The sequence below is a fragment of the Ambystoma mexicanum genome, chromosome 3p (assembly GCF_040938575.1).
Source record: "Ambystoma mexicanum isolate Mex_15411 chromosome 3p, UKY_AmexF1_1, whole genome shotgun sequence".
Taxonomy (NCBI): Eukaryota; Metazoa; Chordata; class Amphibia; order Caudata; family Ambystomatidae; genus Ambystoma; species Ambystoma mexicanum.
Genome location: NC_090925.1, coordinates 682,987,735 through 683,011,496, shown reverse-complemented (window position 1 = coordinate 683,011,496; position 23,762 = coordinate 682,987,735). Strand labels below are relative to the sequence as shown.

The 23,762-nt window shown below is 45.2% G+C and overlaps 1 protein-coding gene across 2 annotated transcripts in view; it reads right to left on the bottom strand.

Annotated features, from left to right (window-relative positions):
• Positions 1 to 23,762, bottom strand: part of TSPAN17 (tetraspanin 17) — a 141,714-nt gene that overhangs the window by 47,516 nt on the left and 70,436 nt on the right. For both annotated transcript variants that reach the window (XM_069651479.1, XM_069651480.1), the window contains exons 4-5: positions 13,032 to 13,178; positions 9,551 to 9,721 (exon numbers count right to left, since the gene is read on the bottom strand). In XM_069651479.1, coding sequence (XP_069507580.1) covers positions 9,551 to 9,721; positions 13,032 to 13,178 — 318 coding nt within the window. The remainder of the gene's footprint in view (positions 1 to 9,550; positions 9,722 to 13,031; positions 13,179 to 23,762) is intronic.

Genomic DNA, 23,762 nt, shown 5'->3' with positions numbered 1-23,762 from the left:
CTCATTTAGAATCGTTTGCCCAACATTTTTTGTAAAAAAGTTTTTATATTTTAGATACATTTAGGTCCGCACAACTATTAATTTGAAACGCGAGAGAAAACGTTTTTCAAAAGAAAGAAGAGACTCCACCAATGGATGAATGGTTGTTTCCTGTCAGGATGAAGTGAACATGGGAAACAAGTAGGTTGATTTTGTCTAGGCCTAACCCAATTGGAGCATTTGGGAACCACTACCGAATATTAGACGATAATAACTCCTATAATTTGGTTATGCTATTGCAGGATTCGGTCCACTGTACATTTTGAAAAACTGGAATTGTTGATGGAGGTCCTTTATCAAGCAATCAGGGAGGAGTAATTGGTCAATGCCCTCTACATGCTATAGAATATAGACCAATGGTGTTTGAACAGGAAAATGTGGGTATAAGATAATTTAATGTTTTGAATATATGTTTTCATGTGTTTAGAATTGCTAGAGATGTTCCGAGAAGGTCTATGAAAAGCAGAGAGAGATCAGGCACCTTCTCATTCAACAGTCTGGTCCTGAAGAAGACTGACATCAGCACTATTTCAGTCCTAGATGTTTTTTTCTGTCGAAACTAAGAAAAAGGAAAAGTTCCACATTGAAAAGCGAGGTCTGCTCCTTTGAACAACCTTTAGTAGACGACTGTGAAGTTTAGAATTCGATTTTTTTTATTTCCACTAATAGGGGTGAGTAAAATAACATAGAAAAGTATAAAATTCAACACTTTCTAAATAAAATATGGCATTTATCTGGTTTCCACTTTTTGAAGCTTATTTGCACCATCGATGCGTAGTGTTGCACAATACTCGATTTTATGCATTTGATATTAATTTTTTTAGTGATTGTTTTTATGAAATGTTTTTGTCCACTGTATGTATGTTGTAATATTGGTTTTGCAAAAGATTGTATATCATAATGAATTAATAAATCACAAATATTTTCACATTTGCCTGGACGGATACTTGGTCTAGCTTTAAAAAATAATTGTACTTGTGAGACACATTTCTGCCAGAATTCACTCGCATAGCATAGGCCATTTATTATGACATAGGATCCAGTTCTTGCTAATTATATGATCTTTGTAGCTGCCTTTGTTCAGATGTTTGGCAGGCCTGTGAATGAACTGTCCACCGAGGAGTGCATCAGGTTGTCTCCTATATTAGGAGATCGACATCGGATGAAATTGGTTAGCTGGAAAGGCACAATAGATATAGTTTCACTGCAGATTGAAAGATGAAATCAAGAATGAGTTGGCCTAAAGTATTCGGCCAACCTCCTTTCATGGGTTAATTAAGTTGGCTTTGCAAATTGACTTTCATTTCCATAAGCTAAGAAGTCTATGTATCGGACAACTGAAGCCTCTCTTTCTGCAGTGCGAGAAAGTGGGGACAGCCCAAAGGAATGATGACCTATACAGTATAATGGTGAACAATCCTTATCCTTTGTCATTCATTGGTGATATTTTGCACCCAGTAATCTTTACCAAAGCTGAATCTGTGTGGTGCATATCGCATGTTACACATGAGGACAACACTTCCTGTTTCTTGCCTTCATGGTTGTCGACATGGTGATATCGACTTAGACTCTACTGATGATCCTCACAGTTGTTCCCTAGTGCTTTTGAAGTTTGTGTTCAGTCCAGAGGTGGTGTAGCGGAATCAGGGTAGAGGCTGCCCAAAAGGGATAGAGGAGCGGGACAGGCCTTTCCTACTGGCAATACGAGCAATCACGCATTTCCTCCCTTCAATATGACAAGCCACTACACCAACGCCCCCCCCTTCCTCCGGTGCCATGGAACTGATGAATGGTTTAGCTCCATCCTACTCGAACTGAAATAAGAGGGCCTCTGCCTAAGAAACCTTGGGAGCAGGTAACCCTATGCTCCTGCCCAATGCAACCATCTTAGAATGGTTATGTTCTTTCTCAATGACTGCAGCCGAAACCATGCTGCCAGTTCCATGGAAAGATCCAATTAGACATTTAAACTCCTTTAAATGTTTGGTACACCCCAAGTATCTAGCGTTACACAAGGGGCCCTGAGCCTGAACCCTATATTGGTGACGACTATTTAGCCTTGTTTTTGCCGTTTATTCCCGAAACTTAATTTACTCTGGTAATATGCTTATTTTTCAGAGGATCTTTGTCTGGATGTTCCGGTCTTTAAATACTATACAGACCCCACCTCCTCTTGTGGGATTAAGTCTTCACTTGGCCTGACACGCAAACGTAAACCAAAAGTACTTCAAAGAGCTCTTGCCAGCACATCATCTGAAAATAGCCAAGCTAAGGTGCAGTGGGAGCCCGGATTGAACATGTGTATCCTCGATTTCTGTCCAACTTCGGCCTCGGAAGTTACTTTCTCAGACAGATCGGTCAGAGGCGCTTGTCTCCGAAAAGCAGCCGAGTCTGTCCCATGTCAGGTCTCGCTTTTCACACAAGTGACCAGGTGAGTCTGTCCCATGTCAGGTCTCGCTTTTCACGCAAGTGACCAGGTGAGTCTGTCCCATGTCAGGTCTCGCTTTTCACGCGAGGGACCCAACCCGCGTCCTAGTGGCCTTTCAGAGTGATCGGACTGCCAGGATATCTCTGGTCCACCAGTGAAAGGCTGGTCCGACAACAGATGCAAAGGGTGCTAAAATATCAGGTGAATCCACCTGCAAAGGACAGTAAGTAGAGGAGGATTCTCGTCAAACGATTGCAAAAGAGCTGCCAGTATCCAAGTTCCGTTTAATATTTACAGAAAGTACACACTGTAAAGAGGTGAAAAGGGAAAGCATTGATCACAAACAGGGCCCAGATAACACTGCCCACAAAAACACCACATCATAGACACAGAGAGGGCAGACTCGGACTGGCCTACAGGGCAATAGGGCAATACCCAAAGGACCAGCTCATGATTCTAATATGGGCCAGTTTTTTTGGCAAGAATGGGGCTGTTTTTTTGGCCAGATTGGGCCACTTATGTGACCACAGAGAGCTAGTTTCATAAGTTACTACACTCGTTTTAACCAATGTTACCAAGCAAATATGCTTTCAAAAGCATTATTTGCAATGAATTTGACCAACAGCACACAGTTTGTTCTGAAAAGTAATGAATTGTAATGTGTGATTGTGGGCCAATATTTCATTGATGCCTGGACTGGATTTAAGTCCCAGTCCAACCCTGTGAGCGGGTGGAGGGCAGAAAGGGCATGTCCAATGTTACGTTATGGACAAACTCAGTACATAGACCACACTACTTATTTAACCAGTCTAATAACACTAAACAAATCATGCCATTTGTTTTCATCACAAGGTTTGTCATTTATTTTTGGGATACCGAAAATGGCATCGTCTTATCATAAGGATAAAGTCATCAGTGTTGTGGGGCTACTTGAAAAGAAAGCCCAGACTTTCCCTGACCTTAGATGCTGGACCCGTTCACGAGCTGCCTAGACTTTCTTGCAGGCCATGATATCGAATTCGTGCACAAAGCAAAAAAGATTGGAATATTCCAATGTGCTGCAAATTGAACCAATGCAAAAAGGCGAATAATTCCAGTATTTAACTGAAGGAAAAACAAATAACTGTATATTACTATACATTTACCCCAACTCGCATGAGGTTTGCTCTTTTAGGCCTCTGGAAAGAGATACTTTATTTTCCAAATGTCTGTTACGGGCTGTAAAGGATGTCCCAGACATGGCCTGCAACCAGGCACCTCATTTCGAGCTACCAGGAAGGCACTCGCCAAGGTACGTGACGTATGAACAGCAAATGAACCAACAGAGAGCCGCACTGGGACTCTGCCCAGTGTACATTAGAAGATCCGTACCTGTTGAAGCGCCCATTACCAGACAACCCTGGGCAGCACGGTACCCTATCAGACAGCCATACCAGCCACTGATACGAATTGAAGAGTACCTACATACGGTCCACGAAGAGACCCTAAGAGCCTTAATGGAAGGTCAGTAGAAATGACATAAGTGCCTGAACAGACTCGCAAATTAACAAATCGGCTATCGAAGAGAACACTCCAGCGCTAGCAATTATGAAAATAGGTGTAATGGACACAGGAGAGAGACGATGTTGAAACGTAAGGAAACACGTGTAAATAGGCTTGGAACGTAAGAAGCTAAAGAAAACGATACTGCTTGCTATGCTTAGTAGAATAATGGAAAGCGGTATGCGCCAAATATATATCTACCTCAAGAAGTACATTATACAAGTGCGACTCCATTTTGTAAAGCAGAAATGTGTGCAGGCTGCCAGAGGCCTAACGGGCCCAGTTTCACAACCCAGCCAGAACAGAGAGGAAGAGCGGAATCGAAACTCAACAGAGAGCGGCTCATGCCTGGGAAATCGAGGTCACCCAGAGAAAGGGAGGAGAGCGTCAACTCGCAAGAATCAAACTTCGGAGCATACCAGCTCGCCCGTGAAGGTCAAGAGAAGAGAGGCCCAGGCAGGTGGCTGGGCCGAAGCAGAATTAAATACAATAAAAGCTGGAAACTGAAGCAGATCCATGGTGAATAGACACGTGACCAGCCAGGCGTGAAGAGGTACCATCGCCTGATGTCATCCAGAACACGAGGATGCCATAACTTTTCCTGATAAGAGGCTACAGTTCCGAGGCCATACACAGCCAACTAGTTGACACATAGCCCTAAAATACAGATTGATGGAAGGGAGGCAGGGTGAAACTTGGGACACCAGGCACCTGGGTGTCCACTCTGCATGCTGCTAATTAAAATGGGGATTTATGTCTAGGGGTGTAACCCGCCCAATCACAATGGAACAAGTTATCTGGAGTCCTATAGATATTATAACCAATAGGACATCGTAGTGGTAGTGACGTCCATCAAGGGTAAATGTAAAGGGTTGGACGTAGACGCCCACCCGATAAATGCGCAGGCTCGGTTACCATATACAGATATAGCACCTACACTTAAGTTACCTTTCCTAACCAATTATATTGCATGACGAGTTTTGTAGAATTAGACGTCAAATGATGACGTGTTTTATGCATAAAAGTTGCTGTTCAACTGAAGTTCGCGGAAGTCGGAGCGAGACAGGTGATTGCAATGCTGCCGATTCCCATTTGTTTCTCTGTTTGATGTACTTGTCATTAAACAGACTTCCCTTTGCCATTATTGAGTCATGTTGGAGTAAGTGAATCCTGCACCCCCTGTCCTCACATGGTGCAGCTATCTTGTTTTACAGGTCTAGAGGGTGAGCGCTGACCTATGGGCCCATCAGCGATTTCCTCTCCTCCTGAAAAGGGCTATCCTGGGTGCATCACTTCTTAGCTATTCCAGATTTTGTCCTTGTAGCTCGTGCATTGCAGGAATTTCCACCTTTGGGGGCCTTACTATGATAACTCAAAGAAGGGCCCCTCTTGCAGTGATTCTGCTCCGATACCTCATGCAGGAAGTCTTGCATTCAGGGTTTTTGCTACAATGAGTCATACAGGAAGTCCTGCCTTCAGCATGCCAGTGAGCCATTCTAAAAGACACCCTTGCCTTCAGCAATTCTGCTGTGACTTCTCCTATAGGAAAGTCTCCTTCAGCATTTGTGATCCAATACCTCAGAGAGGTAGTCCCACCTCGAACAATATGTTACAGTGTAGTTCCAGTCAGAGAGCTTTTAAAATACAAGCAAGAAGGAAGAGCACTGAGGGAGTAGGGGATGTTGCAACGCCATTATTTTAATTGTAGGAAATGAGTCAACGAAGATTTTAATGACGCCGTGCAGGTATCGCTGAAAGATCAAGCACCTTTCTAGGTTGAAGGTCAAGCCTTTCCCCTATAATCGACTGGAAGAATTCTATTGGAGTTTTGTACTCTCCATAAATACGCTTTTTTATTGTTTGCACTCTGGGCATCAAGCTAGCCCATACTCTTCGCCACCCCCATGAATTTGCCCTCCTTCTTTGCCTAAGGACAAGTGGCATCTACAGAGAATTGTTTTCAATTTGCATCCTGGTACTTTACTGCATGCCTCCCAGGATAAGTAAAGCACTGTAACAATTGCTAGAAGGCAAAGGATGTAACCTTAAAAATCAAGACTACCTGAGCATCTTACATCGAGGCTGCCCTAAACTTAAGGTAAAGCCAGTCTACGTAGACTTTCCAAAATTCTATTGCTAAGTTTGACTTGCTGGATGGATTTGCATGAAATGTTCCCCAAAGAAACGATTGGCAGGGCCACCCACATTTTAGGAAATGTTTGTTAAAAGATAAACAAGTTATTAAGAAAACCAAAAAAAGCTGTTTTTGGGCTAGTTCCCTTCATTTTCCAATAGAGAAAAAGTGCATCTTTTGAATACCCGTAACATGAAAACAAATGAACGGATTTGTACCAAATAAGAAACAACTTGGGCACAAAGCATTTCTTTGCTGATTTGGGGTAAATCTGTCCAGTAGTTCTTAAAATATTCAGGGGAGAATGGGGTGCCCCCTGCTCCCAAATAACGTTTATACATCTCCCATGGTGCTTTGCAGCAGAGAGGCTGAGTGGCTTTTCCGAAATGAAAATCCTGAGAGCACTGCCATTTATTGTGCTCGATGCGAGCGGTTCCCACGATAATATCGGGGAAGTTGAAAATCAAATGTGCGCAAAATGCAATTTGGGGGAGGAAAAGGGATGCAATCACATCAGGCTAGAGGTGGGAAGGGGAAAGAGGACACCATGTGAAGTTGTGGAGTTGGGGGTGATCAGGGGAGCCAGTTACTAGTAGAGAATTTTCAGCTTATCGGGGAAAATACCGGGGGAATCTCACGTGATTACGATTGGCAACCTCGCAAGATGCGATCAGAAAATAAACATTTATGAACCAAAGAGTGATAGGGCATAACGGGAGAAGATTAACCAAGAAAAAACTAGATGAGCACATGGTGAGTCCTCTGAGGACTAGGGAAGATCTTTACATTTTTTCCAATTCTTTCAATTATCGCAGTAATCAGCACAACGCTATGCTACTGCAGGGATCGGAAATTTAGGGGAAATTATAGCAGGAATAGGAAAAAAAAATATTTGACACCTAAAGAGATCACATCTACTAGGCAGGGGGTAATAGGTCTTTTTGAATACATTATTGGTGTAACAAATAGCATGGCCACGGCCTTGCCAATGGGCCCCGGAGAAATTATAGTATAACAAAACCCTTCAAATACTGTGAAAAACATTAGTTAAGAGAGTTGAGGTGATCAAATTTAACCCAACAAAGCCGCTGAAATTCAGCAGATGTGACAAGTGATGATCTTAACTCACCGTCCCTCCGGATGCAAAGCCCATAAGCACATCCATGATAGGACAGAAGGTATTCACAATGACATAGAAAAGGACATCAGGGGCGACATCTATGGGGGAGCAGAGTTACGATGGTCCTCATCACTTCCCACATCTTTTCAAGGGTTTTATTGCACTCAATCTGAGAGAGAGATGTATATATGTCTGGGCCAAGGCCCAGAGTGGCCTTCCACGGTCGAAGGAGTGTCATCAAGGAAAGTTCTGCATCCGACGATGATTGTCCTTGAAACTGTTGTCGAAGAACAGTGATATAAAGGACAGAAAGAGTAACCATCTCTAATTACGTTGTTAATCAATGACGTTACCCGAAAAGGAACTCTGCGTTTTAGCGTCCGACAATGATGGTGTAAAAAAATCAATCTGAGGGACCTCGACGTGTGAAGGACCATGGGTACAGTGTACATCACACTAGGGATAGTATTACTGGGACGCCCTGTTCACGTCCCTTTTCGAGTTTCGAAAACAGCATCTGTAATACTCTGCAGCTTCCACTAGATGTCGGCCTATGCATAGCATGTGATCTAATTGTTGGATATGTATTGTATTTTATAATTGTTTTTATGATGCAATGAATCTGATGTGAATTTGGAGCATGGACACTTGTTTTATAATTGAGATAAATGGTTATTTGTAATTTGCATTGTATTTGTGTTTTTATGTGTTTGATGGATACATTGATCCGAATAAACATATTGACCGAATATCCACCCACATATCCTGGTGAGCTTGGGTGGACTGCATGTCCCCATAAAGAGATCCTTGTAAAGGCTCCCCAGCTGGCAGGGCTGGGGCAGGGAGAGAGGGTGTTGCCGACAATGGGGGAGGTATAGGAGGATGCTCAGCATGCCCTGAGGGAGTGGGCAGCTTATTCATGAAGTCCACGAAGAATGACATTTTACCCATGGTGTCTTCAAACTTTGATTGGATCCAGGAGGTAGCAGACAGGATGGATCTTGGCAGCTACGCAGTGACCTTTGGGGCCACAGGAGGTGCTGCTACTGGGCAATCAGCTCCAGGGGTGTCCTTGGGGCTCTCCCGAGGGCACTTCTTGTTGAGGGTGGAAGACAGAGATGAAGATTTGTCCTCATAGTGTCCAGAGACCTGAGAGGCCTGTTTACCCTGAGCAGAATGCTCCTTGTGGCGTTTTTCTGGGTGAGAATGTGATTTGTGCTTCTTCACCGGCTGTTTCAGAGTCTCCGACTCAGCCGTCGAGCAGTGTTCATGCGCGCCCTTCACCAGAGTGTCTGCATGATTACAGCGGGTGTGTTTGGCGCTAGTTCGGTGGGCCAGGAGGCGCCAACCTACGCCGTGCAGCCCTCCATCGACGGGCCCGTTGGGGACGGCTTGGGGGTATCTGTTTTTGGGAGGAAGTGTTTGAGTGTACACACCGGCGTCCCGAAAGACCTTCCTCATAGCAGCGCGCTGTGACTGCCTTTCGAGGTGGGGCCAGGTGTGCGGGAAGTAGATTGCGTCAAAGTAGTGCCCTCGAGCTCTGAATCTGAGTCTTGGATGCCTCGGCCTTCGTGATCCGAGTAAAAATTCCTAGCAGCTGCTTCCGACTCTGCCGACAAGGTGTATGTCACCGAGCGATTCTTTAGGGTCTTGGACCTAAAGAGCTTGCACACCACACAATGGGATTCAAGGTGATCACGTGGAAGGTAGTGGTTGCAAACTCTGCATTTGTCGACCATGGGGAATTTTCTGTTACACTTGGGACAGAACTTAAAGGGGGTGCGCTTTATAGTGGAACGCGGACAAAGAGGCCGCAGGACAATGGTAGTAGGGGTGCTAAATGGTGGCATGCAATCTTTAACAAAGAAGAATCAGTCCCCCCCCACTCTCCCTACTGGTTAGGCTGATGCCCGTCGTCCAAAACAGAACGTCTGTTTCGGAAGCCAGGATCAGCCGTTGAGATATTCCGGGGAAACAGACGTCGAATTAGTGCATTGAACGCAAATGACATAAGAGATATGGATTAGTTTCACTCTTAAAGTAGCTCAAGCTACGGACTCCGCAAAATAACTTGCCACAATGGCGTAAAATAATTATCTGAGGGACCTCAACACACGAGGGATCATTGGTACAGGGCACATTACACTAGAGATAGTATTTCAGTCACGCCATATAGAAGTCCCTTTTCAAACTTCAAAACCTTCATGTGGAATACTCAGAAATATATATACACATATCCCACACACACACACACACAGAGGTAGCCAACACCTCTTCAGGTACTCACATATTCCTGTGCAAAGTCAATTAGGTTCTGCAGGTCGATATCATCCCGGTAGGCCTTCACGTTGTTATTGATGAAGAGGTTCAGCTGCTCCTTGATCCAGTCCTTGAAGACGAAGGCCAGGATCCCGGCAGTGAGCTCCAGGAAGAAGATGAGTCCCAAGAACACAGAGAACTGCGGAGAGGGTGTGTGAGAGAAGGGGGAGTGAGGTTGTGTGGCAAAAAAAGTGTATGGAAAGAGGGGAGAGCATAAGGAAAGTGAAAACTAAGCGAAAAGGTGAGTTGAAGGATAGAAAGCGGGGAGAGAGTGAAACAAAAAGATGGTGACAAGATGAGGAGAGTGGGAAGAAAAAAGGGAGAGGAATCAAAAAGAGGGCAGGAGTGGTGAAGGGGAAGAGATAAGAGGGCAGTTTAGTAAAGATACATTAGATGGAAGCAGAGGACATTGAAAAATAAAAATATGACAAAAAAAGACATGGGGATGAGGTCAGGGAAGGCAAAGGACACTGACAGCAGTGTAGGATGACAAAGACGGATGATGAAGAAAAGAAAGTAAACAAAGAAGGTAGACAAGGAAGTATCCAATGTGAAATGAGGAAATAGAAGAAAGGTGAGGGAGGTGAAATTGAGATGAGATTGAAGAGAGGGTAGGGGGAGTAGAAATAGTTAAAAGCACTGAAAAAGAGCACAGACTAAGGAGAGGGCGGAGCAAGAGGCAAACGTGTGAGAAGGCAGAAGGGGCATGGGGAGTGAATAGAGCAAGGGAGGGCAGATTACAGCTAGTACAGCATAAGTCACTGGTGACATTTAACTGAACAAATCAAGGAGCAAGAAGGGGGAAGACACTTGAAGTACCAGAAGAACCTTCTTCGCATGGTGTGCTGGGATGGAAGCGAAACAAGAAGCTTTACAGGGGGCTCCGCCAGATCTGACCGCAACTAGAACCCAGGTACGGTGCACCTGACCTTGCACAATACACACTGCCCTGCCACGACGGTTGACTTTGGGGCCTTTAAATTCCACTCTTTCTCAGGCAGAGAAGCAAAGTAGTTCTAGCCTGTGGTCTTCAGGGTTCTTGTAATGATACTAATACAGCAAGTCTTGTAAAAGCAACATCAAAGAAGCACCAATCTTATGAACTCACCAGCCTGGTACTCGGGGCGAGAGGAGGAAAGGCTAAATTACTTTAACCCAAGTCCTTCTCTTCCACGGCAAGACCACAGGTATACAGGAAATGTCTCCCCAGATACCCCTAGTTCCATTAGTAGTGTATGTGTCAAGATCAAGGGTTGTGATTTGCAGGCAGCGTTGTGGGACTGAAGGTGTGGTGTAAACAATTCAAATAGAGCGAGATATAAATAACTTGAGATCCAGTCCAAGGAAATCATAACATAATTACATAATGTTAAGACTAGACACTTATTAAGACTGAATTAGGTGTACAAATCCCAAGTATGGCCATAAGTATGTCACTGGTCAATCAGGAACGAAATATCATACTTCTAAACATGTTTTTCACAGTAGCCCATTAAATTCTTTGGTCCCTGGAGAGCCTGCCTGCCACATGACAAGCCTCTTCATAGCTTAGCAGAACAGGGGACCCGTGTGAGCGAGGCCTAGCTGGAACATGGCAGAGCTTGGACTTACTGGTATGATTTGCTTTTAAAGTGCCAATTTCCTGGAGGATAATACATTTGGGCAGGAGCTTTAAGTGCAGCTGTCTGGCGATATGGCCTGTCCTTCTCTGGGGCCACAGTTGCTCGCAACCATTTTTTTACCTTCACATTCTGACCCAGTAAGGCTTTTTCTTGAAGGTCTTTCACACGCAGATGTTTGCAGTAAAATATTCTGGAACTTCCCTTCTCGTGGACCCAGTGAATGGAACACTGTATTGGCTTCCTTGCATGCGAGGTGCGACTAGCCATTTCAAAATGGCACACGGTGCACCTGCAGAAAGGGCCTGCACTGTATGGTCACAGAAATAGGGCTGCCATGAACTGCAGGTAAGGTCGGTCACATACGACAATCCGTCCTGAAGTTCAATCTTCTCGCGGTAATGAATTGGACAGTCTGGATCCCAGACAACGTCCCACACTTGCCCAGAATGCAGCAATTGGGAGATCCATTAAGTAGATTGGGCTCCAGATACTGGGGGTTTCTTTGGGGTGCAGTAGTCCCCTCTATCTGAAAGCATTTGACTCTTGAACCAGACAGGGGAATGCACTCCCTAAGCCTAGCCACACCGGCACATCACTTGGGTAATTGTGAGGCTCCCAGAAAATATTTTTTAAGTAAACCACTCACCATGACTCTCTCAAATAGTTTGTTTCTAACATACAAGTGGTGTCAAACATACTTTTGCCTTTTAAGATAAGGCTAGATTGGAGTATGCATGTGACTTCAGCCATATGGATGGTTTCCAACATAATTTAGTGATAACTTCAAATGTAGCCAGGTTTGGGCATGTTTTAGTTGCAATTCTACTTTTGCCTCCAAGCATGATGTTGGGTTTGATCCTAGTGTTGGTTTCTAACTCTTGGGTTCAAACATTTTGTTGGTTTGTTCTTGACTGACACAAATAAGTGTTCCTAGAGCAATGAACGTTTGACAAATGCCCAATGAGAGTGATTAGACCTGTTGGTTGCCACAAGATCAATTAGTCCACAGCAGACAGATGCAGAAAAGGTCAATCTATCATGCATGGTACAAAGTTGACAGTGTTAACAGCAAATCACTGGTTCCACTCTGGCCTTTGAACTAGGAGCCTCTGACCTCTGAACTAGGAGTAGAAATACAATAAAAACTATTATTATAAACATAACATGACAAGTGTATGCACAGAGCACAAGTTCACCCCAATGGGGCATCTTAGTGCTGATAACAGATGTTCAGTGTTACTCAAATCTACTCAGTTTACAGAACTCGTAAGGGTGAAGGGCTGAGTGACCAGCCAGGGTTCGAGTTGTGATCATGGGGTCAAACATACATCCATGAAGGGTATGCATTAGCCCACTGAGCTACAGACCCGGCTTAAAGAAAGGTGATAATCCAGTTTGTGATTTGTGTTGAAAAGTCAGTGTCAAACAGTATCAACTGTAAGGCACTGTGTATCGTCCATCGTGCCCTCCATTACCAGGCTGCGGAATTTCTTCAAGCTAAGTTTACCCGCTACCAGCCCAGTCGCAGGCTGCGCTCTGCTTCTGCTGACCTGCTGGTGGTACCTACCTGCCAACGGGTATGGATTGGAGGACAAGCTTTCTCCATTGCAGCTGCTGAGCTATGGAATGAGCTCCCACTGGCCATTAAGAAAATATCTATTTGGCCTTATGAAAAGCTGTTAAAACATTTTTATTTTAGGATGAGTTTTGCTCTGGTCTTGGCTGCGGACCCTTCCCTCTTAGTGCCAAGATACCTTAAGGTGATTGTGCGCTTTAGAAATCTGCTTAACATAATATAACAGTAGTTAAGGAGCGCCCACTACTTACAAACTTCAGCAGAAGGGTATTCTCGCGAAGAGCACCGATGCAGCCAGCAAAGCCCAAGATGAACATCACGGCTCCCACTACCATGAAGAGCCAAACAGGGTCAAAGCCCCCCAGGTCCGTGATGGAAGAGATGTTGGACAGGACACCCTGTGGAAAGAAAGAGAACTTGTGTTTACAAAGACAGGCGTACAGATTTCCTTAACATTAGCCAGTCTCTCCAATGATGAAGCAACAACTCCCTGAGGAGAGCAGGATTCCTGGAATAAGGGCAGTGCTTCCCTAGACAATAGCATAGGCCCACCAAGATCAAAGACACTTTGAGGTGAGCAGGAAATCCCCGATATGAGCAGCAATTCCCAGGACAATACCATAATGCCCCCAGGCGCACAGACTCCAGGAGGAGAGCACAATTCCTAGGATAAGGACAGTGATTCCCTAGACAACAGCACCAGCTCTCTATTTCATTTAATCATTTGTATAGCGCCTTTCACCATGGGTATGGTCCGAACACACTGTAGGCTGAAAGCCTTCGGAGGGTCAGAAGTATGGGAAAGTTAGGAGGTGCTGGTTTGCATGTGTGCATAATGACCATTAAAGGCTATGAGGGATTGGCCGAGTCCCTGCTAGCCACCCATGTCCAATTGGAATGTGTATGGGTGGAGAGGGGTACACTAGGGAAATAAACTGGAGAGGTGTAAGAGGATAGTCAATTATGTGTGCAACTACAGTTTTAATTTTTGTTGTGAAAGGTAGCTCCATTCTTTTGGCAGAAGTGTTGTGTAAAGTGTCATTTCAGTTGCATGTAGTGGAACACATTCTACAGTCGCCTAGAATCCATACCTTGGTCCCCCTCATAGACTCGACTAAGAGCAGCACCCTGGTCAATTGCACAACCCTTCCAAGTGCTATAAAATTGCCATCAGAAGAGATCCCCTGGTACAAGGCTACAATCTGTGCAATACAATGGCTACCCTATGAGCAAAGACTCTAGAGCAGCAGCACAGACTCCCTAAAGAGAGCGGGATTCCTGGGATAAGAGTAGGGATTCCCTAGACAATTGAATAGGCTTACCAGGAGCAAAGACTCTACAGAACAGCCGCTTGGGTCCCAGGAAGTGGGTAGGATTCCTGGGGCAAGGGCAATGATTCCCTAGACAACTACCAAGGAGCAAAGACACACTAGCACAGGAGCTCATGTTCCCATGGATTCAGGCACCCTCCTTTTGGGAGCAGGTGCAAGGTCCTTGTCCAGTTCATGGTGGCTCACCCTGACTTTCCATGCAGTTCTTCCCAAGGGACCAAACTAGTCCATCTTAGGGGTCTCTCTAAATGGACTGCAATGCCTTCCAAATGTTACTTTCTAGCAAAAAGAGCGGAGACCAAGAGTTGTTTAATGGCTCCAAGAAGAGCAGAGGGGTCTCTAAATGGGAAGTGGCATCTGCCTTTGGACTAGCTGCAAAACACAGAAGTGGAGAACCACCCATGCCATGCAGGTCGAATCCACACTCCGGGCAGAGTCCCTGAGAGCGATGTGACTGGCTTACTGAGAAAACCTAACCATATCTCCATTCCTGGCATAGTTGTGCGACCATAGACTCCAAACAGCATCTAAGGCGAAGAAGCTGAACATGCCGGTCTGCCGAGATAAGTGATATTGTTAACTAGACCAATAGCCTTTGTTATGTGTCTGCTTGTAATGGCGCCGGTAGCCCGCAGGCATCATTTGGTTTATGCAAATGTCTGCTATTACTGCACAATACAATAATGCTGAATTCACATAATAATCCGTTCAAATTTTCAAACCTTCCATTAGTAGCAGTATTTATTTCATAAAGTCATGGGAAATAATTTCAACAGAATGGTTGCAGAAAATCATATTCTATTAGGTTCATATCCTGGATCAAACATTTCGGGACCAGACATTGCCCAGCCCTCTTGAAAAATTCTAGGATTTTGGGTATCTTATGGAATTGCTTGCCGTCAGGTATTATGTAACAGATTCTACAGTTTCCAAAGACTGTTTTTCTTGCCAACGGTGCAGTCCACTGGATTTTCACCAATTTAAACCTTGCTAAGGCTGCAACAGAACTCCCTGTAAATGCTCCAAACAAAGCATTGTGGGCAGACTTGTTCAGAGAGGTACTATGTGAATAGCAGGAAAAGCCACCATCTTGCAGGCAGCAGGAGTCTTCCGTCTGGTGTGGAGAAGGCAAGAATCACTGTAAGGGTGTTGAAGAAGGAAGCCGACGGCATGCTTTTGTTTATTGACTTATTTTATCGTAGTGAAAACCTAACTGTCCCTATCCGTAAGAGTGGTTTCCCTGCCTTGAAACTAATACTAAATGGTCTGTCAGAATGTCCGTCAAATTAAAGTTCCACCGTTGTGTATCAAAATCCTACTCTAACCCTCACACTGCAACAAAAGAATAAACTAACAGAAACGTTCCTTCTTCAGGAGAATGGCTCCCTTCTCCTGCTTCTTGAACAGTGTCCAAAAGAATGCTCTCTTACGACAGCCAAAATAATGTTCTGTCACAATAGAAATGCCTGGGGGGAATGACTCCCTTCGCCTGGCTTATAGTTTTTTCCCAGTCTTTATGCAATTTCACATTTCTGGTGTAGATCTATCCAGTCTTCAATAAAACCAGAGGAATGACTCGCTTTCCCTGGTGTCTCCAGTACAACTCACCGCCCAAGAGAATACCTCCCTTTTTCGGGTATTACTTGGTACAGTTCACCACAAGGCCAGGGGGAATGACAATACCCTTCTACTGGTATTGCTTAGCACAGTTCTTTCTCATGGTTGGGGTCCCAGAGCCTTCTCTCGTGGCCAATTGTTTCCTCATTACCACTACGCAAAGGAAGATTTCCTCTGATGCTCCCTTTCTCACTGTTGGGATCCCAGACCCTTCTCTGGTGGCCACTAGTCTCCTCATTACCACTGTGCCAAGGAATATTTCCTCTGATGCTTGCCTTCTCTTTGGTGGGGTCCAACACCCTTCTGTGGATGTCAGTGGGTGTTGTCTCTCCACTGTGATGAGGAAGATATCCTCTTATTTCAAGGGTATTCTCTTCCGGATCCCATGCCCTTCTGAGGGTATTAGTGGGTTTTGTTTCTCCACTGTGACAAGGAAAATATCCTCCGAGTCCCAGGTTATTCTCTTCAGGATCCCAGATCCTTCTCTCTTTATGCCCATTAACGTCTTTGCTACTATTGGGCTGATGAAAAGCCACCTTAGCCTCTGTATCAACCCCTGGGTCATCTCCAGTTCTTGTGTACAGTTTTTGTGTACGTCCCCTTACCTCTTGCGAAGGCCCTGGTACATTCTCAGGACTTCCTTGGACTGGGGCACACTTCTCTGGTTCTGTGGGCTTCTCTCCTCTGCACTGGTGGCTTTGCAGTATCTTCCTGGCTTTAGGATTCTGTCCGCCTCCACTCGGTGGGCATAGAACTTCTTTGGCGTCATCTTGCCGCTCTCTGCTTCTCTCCAGTCGCCGGCCCGTGATTGAATCTCCCACACTGGAGAATTCAGACACCGGCTGCTTTCCTCAACAGGACTGGATATCGCTGGATACCGATGTGTTTGCCACGCTATGCTTCTTACGGCTGCATCCAGCTCAGCGGCCGTGCTTGACACATCTAATAGTCCTTTGTTCCTTTGTATACATTGTATTTATCCTCCTATGCAGATTGGACAAGTCCATCTTCTTTGTTACTGACTTAATCCTCACGCTTCCTTGGGGCCACCTCGTACCAGTGCTATCACAGTCAATGATCTGTATGCCTCCTGTGCTCTCTCATTCTAGTGCGTTTCGCTTCAGGTCCTAGGTTACAAAAATACATAGATTTGCTTTCAATGTAGTCACTCTGGGCATTAGGGTGGGGTAGTGAATGTCGGGGAGTAATGACATTTAACGGGCTGTACCCCAGGCGATCGTCCTTATCACCAAAGTGGGAGTCCCTCCCCATGAGGTCCTCCCGCATTAAGCCACCCCTAGTGGGACTTTTGGGTGGTAGCCGCACCTCCCTAGCCTCATGAGAAAGGGCTCCCCCTGCGGAGAAATGACGACACCTTGTGAATCGTCTTGCCACACTGAAACATCCTTCCAGGAAGACCTACCCCAATGGAATTTCCATACAGAAAATCCAACAGTTGCACACATTTCAACCAGAATGTTTTCTTCCACTTATTTTGGCCTGTCACAAAGACATAGAGAAAACCCGAGCAGTCAAGCACACAGGTTACACACTTTACCTGGTTCCTACAACAAGTGAGACTTGAAGGGTCAAGTATTCAAGTGACTGCGACCCATCTGTGGTTAGGGTAGGGTTTCCACTCCCAGGTCTCCTTTTCAGAAGGTCATAAACCTGGGTATTCTTGCCTCTTGATGACACAAGGCCAGCTGTGGCCTAGGTGTCTTTATTTTGCTGGTCTGCTAATCTTCTTGTGTCCGCAAAGAAAAAGTAGCTATTTAATAACCCACAATGTCTAACATGGCATGTTGGTTCCTTCACTTCCCCCCTCAGCCCCTCTTTGAGGGGATACCATAAATCAAGTAAAGTAACATTCAATATAATCTCTATTTCAAGTTGGTTCTTCACTACAATGGTCATCTTTCAAAATAATCAAAGGAAAGATTAGTGGACCTGGGTCTTTCCTCTGTGTCATTCAGTCTTTAGGTACAACTTGGCTTGTGAGGTTTGGCATTCTAATGCTTTTCTGTCTCAGGTCACCGGATGATGAACAACTTTGAACAATGAAGTTTCAGAATCTGCTGTATCAGGTTCCTCAGTACTTCCCAGTGGTGAGGGAGACCAGACGGTTCACTAGGTACCTGCATAGGGGTTACCCTACAGTATCATGCCTGGGACCTGATCCCGTCACTCTCTTCTATTCTCTTGTTCCTGGGAACATGTCCCTCAACCTGGATTCTGTCCTCAGGCTGCCAGTTGACCTCCATGCCGAACCACCATGGCTTAAACTCCCTTGAGAAAATGGTTTAGCAAGTATTGTCTTGCTGTCTTACTATTGCTGGACCTGTGCCTCCAGGAACCCCTATTCTAGACTACTGCCTCCTCCAACCTTTTCCTTCCTCCAACATTGCTTTTCTCTTAAACCGGTCCCCTGCGTTGAGCTCCTTATCCTTCTATTACCTCTTTTCAAATGTCGCTCACACCTCTTGACCATAGTATTTAATGTCAACCTCCCAGGTCTTCTCTCTTCCTGCTTGTACTTCTCCACCAACCTCACTTGCATTCACTCCTCCCGATTGATCTCCTCCAATCTCTTCTTTTTTCAGTCTCTTACTTCCCCTTCACCTCGCCTTTTAATTCCTCCCCCTCTAGTACTCTTAGATCTCTCTGCACTACCTCCTCCTCATCTACTGTCAACTCTCTCTTTACCACTTCTTCCTTGAGTGCCATTAACTTTCTCTGCACAACCTCCTGCGCCTTCAGTGCTATGTCACCACTGCCTCCCCTGTGTCTTCAGCTCTCTGTGCAACACTTCCTCCTCCTGCACATTCAACTCTTTCTGTACCTCTTACTGCACCCTCAACTCCATTTGCACTGCGGTCTTTCCACCTACATTCACTCCACTTCTACAAAAAGGCATATACTCTCTAAAGATCTCCCCTCACTTTTACAGCCTTCAAGACCCCAACCCCTCTGGGTCAGGCTCGGAACATGGCTGGCACATGTGTGTGTGAATGAGTCTGCACTGGGGATTGGCTCTGCAGTACGTATTCAGCAGTGATTATCTATTTTCACCCATACATCCCAACCAGTGGGGACGTGGAATGTTACAGTCCCACTCACAGGCCAGCGCGCCCTCGAGAGCCAGTCTCCACTGAAGCACTAGGTTAGCTTTACCTATGTTCCATGAGACAATGTTTTCCGTCTGAGGGTAAGTGGACTCCCGGGAAGTGGCAGTGACTTCATCTCTGCCTAAGGAGTGATTTAGAAGGTAACTAGTTGCTTCCTTTTTAATCCATGAGTCAGGGTTTGTAGTTGAATTGGGTCTCATGGGGCAGTCCCCTTTTCCAGGGTGTTGTGGTGGGGCCAGCAGATTCTCCCCTGTCCCACCGTGGGACACCATATCACAGAGTGGGTTGTGGGTCCCGGCTTCTTGAGTCACTGCCATATAAAATCATGGTCAAACAGCTGATTGTCACAGGACCAAGACATTTGTTGGGCAGCCTTGTTGGAGAGATCCTTACTGAGTGGCCCAACAAATCAGGGCTTGGCAAAGCTAAACAGCAAAAAACATTTGTTTTTGGGCTTCCAGCGGAATGTTTTCATTCCAATAGGCCACCGAACGAGGCTTGGCAGAGTTCTTGACTTTTAATGTATCCATTTATATTATCCATCTTTCTGTCATACCTGCCTACTCCCATTAAGCCGGTTGGCCCTTATCGAGCTTGCATCTATTGGCAGTTTATTTGTAAAGGTTCACCTTTCCTTAGTCTTCTCTTAAATGTATGGGATTGCACGGTTATCCTCACTCCATCCTTTCCAGCAGTGGGGAATGGCTGCTAGACATAGACTAACGTGTTATGCATGTTCTGAAGAGAAGCGTTATCTTCAGCCCACAAAAGACATGCAACTTGGCTTGTGTAGGGTGCCATTTGGTCATTCGTTATCATTGTGAACCGAATTACTGGTTTGGGAGGAGGGCTAGTGGGCATAAATAAGTGTGACTCAGTAGCCCGAGAACGAAACCATTGTCCTCAAAACAGACCAAAGTACCTTTAGTAGCAAACATTTCGCACTGTGTGGATTTACACCTGAGAAAGGCAGTGAGCTGTATTCTTTTGAAGAGAGATCTCAATTTCGATCAGAGATGCCTTACAATAACACATTGAGAATGAGATACCACACTCTGATGGTTATCCATGCCCTGAATGGATGAAATAATTAAACGATAGATGGAGCCACCCATATAACCATCCTTTATCTAAGAAAGGGGTATTGGCAGATCCCACTGACTATTTATTTGTTTGTTTATTAGGCGCTTATACTGGAAGTAAAGACTGTTTCAAAGCGCCCACAGGGCAACAGGGAGGGGACAAGGGGATGTGAAAACAATTGAAATACATAAAAATATTAAATACAGTTGGGGGGGGGCAACCTACTATGCCTTGTGAGCGTTCAGAGCGTGCAAGTGCAAAAGGGAGGGTGGATGGGATAGGTGCTCAAGGATGAGCAACAAGTGAAGTGCAATGTAAGGTATGTGCGAGCCTCCAGGGTGGATGGTGTGCCGAGGATAGACAGAAGCTGGGGGGGATTTGGTGTGGGATGGTAGGGCCCCGAAGATGCATAAGGGCCCTGACACCAAACAAGCAACTGTGAGATTAGCAGAGCAGAGTGAGGGGGCAGTGGAGGTAAAGAGGAAAGTCTTGAAGAGCTTCCGCAATTTAAGCAAGTCCTGCTCAAGACGAAGAGGGAGGGGGAGGGTGTTCCAAAGAAGGGAGGCAGCTGAGGAAAAGAGATCGACCTCCTGCCCTCTGTTTAGCAAAACACTTTCTGCACAAAGAGTTGGTGCAAGAGGAGCACAGGGCTCTAGACGGGCAATATTTAGTAAGAGAGTTGCAGATCGTGTGGTCCCCAGACAGCCTTCTGGATGATACAAAGGGATTTGAATTTAATCCATGAAGCAACCGGGAGCCAGTGAAGTTTCTTTAGGGCAGGAGAGATGCGGTCCCTGGGCTTGAGGCCAAGGAGAAGTCTTGCTGCCCGATTCTGGATTAGCTAAAGAGTTTGCAGAGTGGAAGAATGAAGATTCAGCAGGAGGTATGGCAATAGTCAAGCCTAGAGACAACCAGGGCTCTGAAGACATTGAGCTTCTGGGGGAACGTGAGAAAAGGTAGAATTCCTTTGAGAAGGAAGAACTGAAATTAGGACTTCTTGGCAATGGCCTGAGCGTGAGGGAGCAAAAGCTAAGGAAAATGACGCCTTCTCAAAACCAGAAGGTCTGTTATATTTAAAAAGCAATAACAAAGAGGTGTGGCTGTAAGGTTTAGAATTAATCATAACCTCTGGTATTACTCTGGGCAACCCTCCAGACCATCTTTCTTTGCCTGCCAAGCCACTGCAGAAGGGGAAAGACCATATACAAATCAGGCTTGGTCCCACCCCAAGATACCCAAGCTACTCCTCACTGATGAGGCCCAACAAAGCTGAAACATGTTTGGGGATGCTTGTGGTCTCCTGCAGAAGGGATGTGACCAAGCACTTCGGGCTGGACTGCACCCTTTGGGGTGGGACCAAACCTGATCTTGCATGTGGTCTTTCACCTTTTGTAATACCTTGGCAGGAGAAGGACGATGGTCTGGTGGGTTGCCCAGAGCGATGCCAGAGGTTAAGATTAATTCTAAATCCTTTAGCCATCACACCTTTTGTTTTGCTATGGTCCTTTGGAACGTGCATATAAAATGGATGCGATTACAACAGAATAATTCTGAGTCCAAATAACCAGACAAACTCAAGAAGATGGCAAGTTGCTGTTTTATTAACAATCATCTAAAACAGGTAGGTTACAACGAGCTACAACGGACATACGCTCAGTATCTCTATGATCTCCACAGAAAATACACTTCTTAAAGAGTGACGTCACACTATGTGACAATAGTGAAAAACGTGTCAAGGGTCGGGATTGGTTAAGGGAAACATCTAGATATACATTTGTATAGGAGCTAGGATTAGTTTTGGCTGTCCTTTATCAGGTGGACATTTTATGCCTACCTCTTAAAACGTGTCACTTTAGAAACATTTGTTACACAATTCCTCATTGGTCTTACAAGCTATAAGGTCCTTCGTAATACAGACTAATACAATTGGTTGGCATGCTTGTGCCATATCTGGAACATTCGGTTCACTTAGCAGCCTGTAAGCCCAGACCAAGGTGCGGGGAGCTAGGACATGAAGCTACCTCACCACCCAATTAGCCCAGCATCTCTCATCGCCCATGCCTTCTGCCATGAAAATTGTACTTGGCCTTGTAGAGTATCCTCATCTTTGGGAATGCACGGGAGTGAGGGCCCTCGCTATCGTGTCTGGAACTCCAAGTTCAAGCTCTATTTCCATCCTTGGCTCACGTGACAGGAGACCACGATGTGGTCCGTTTTGCAGCTTTTAAATGCTCTAAATGAATTAAAACTTGGCATCCTTTGTTTTCTTTCTTGCACCTTAACATGAGAAGATTCATCCTCTGCACACTCCTTCTTCAGAGTAGATAGCTGACCTCAGTTCCACGATCTTGACTTTAGGCCAGGCAGCCTTGCCATGCAGCTCCATGAACCTGATATTCAGCTGCGACACAGCTTTCCATTCCCCCTTCATGGTTTCTGGCTTATTTAATTAATGATACCAATGTCCAGTTGCTGTACAATGGCGGCTTCACCTGCATTCCGTTTACTACTCATAGCTACCCTCTATGATGACTTGATCTACCATGTGTTTCAGGGTCTGTACTTTCATTGAACTTCTGTTTTCTGCAGCACTTTAACGTGTAATCTTCTTCTTTTCCACATTTGTCAGTTCGCTCAATTCTTTACATCGTCATTCATCCTCCAGGATCCATACATTGTCTTTAGTCAGTATCTCGGGACGTTGTGCACATTTTCTTATGATGTCATCAGTTCATTTACTTAGTTCCTTCTCATATTCCTTCAGGGAGTTCTTCCTGCAGGTTGTCGTCACTTCAGGGGTACATTCGATAGGGTTGGCTCAATGGGTATCTCATTCCAACTCCTTCCAAAGACTTGCTGTGATATTGGTACGATAGCTGGTGTCAGGCACGTCGCATGTCTCCAATACAGGGGATTGAGGAGAGGCGGGATCTACAGCAGATGTATACAGCTGCTCCTCTACAGTGTTATATTTAATCAGGTTTCCATTTGGTCTCTGGGGAGCACCAGCGGCATTTCAATGATTTATGTATCAGGTGTTATGACCTCATCAAGGTTCCGTGCCGGCAGGTTGAACTGATCATACACAATAATATCTCACCTGAATATATGAGACATCATTTTATGGCTACCCAAATCTTGTAGACGGTATGACTAAAGGCTACTCCTGCAAAGTGTCATATAGCTTAGTTCAATGTCAAACAGGTATGGTTCCAGGCCGGAAAAGGTACAACCACAAAGTTAAAGTAGAGACAGTGCAGAAGACTAATAGAAAAGAACTCCAAACCTTTCTCAGTTTGTTTGGGCAGACATTATCAGAGGTTTAATTTCCATTTTTTCTCTATAGCAGCACACCTGACAGATCAACTGAAAGCTGCATGACTCAACGAGATACGATTAACTATTCTTGCAACTCTCGTGGAGTTGAAGCATTCCCCAATCTAGCCACCCCTACTCATTATGCCAGAGATCCCTGAACCAGTCATTTTACAGACCACACCTTTCAAGTAGAGTTAGGGGCTGTTCGCTCCCAAGAATCAAGATGCTCCATTTTGTACATCAGTAGAAAGTCATTCCCCCATGAAACAAATTCTGGGACTATTGATTTGGAATGTCTGGCCATTAAGTGGGCCTTGGAGGGACTGAAATATTTACAACAGATTATTGATAATGGCCCTGTAATCTGGCTCACCCGAAATAAGAAAACCAACACCCAGATTAAGAGGGGGTTCCTCACTTTCCAACCTTACGCTTATACACTGGGATGGGTGCCTGCAGGTTAGTCATAGACTTCTTGAGCTGCCATCGTTTCTAAACCACAAGG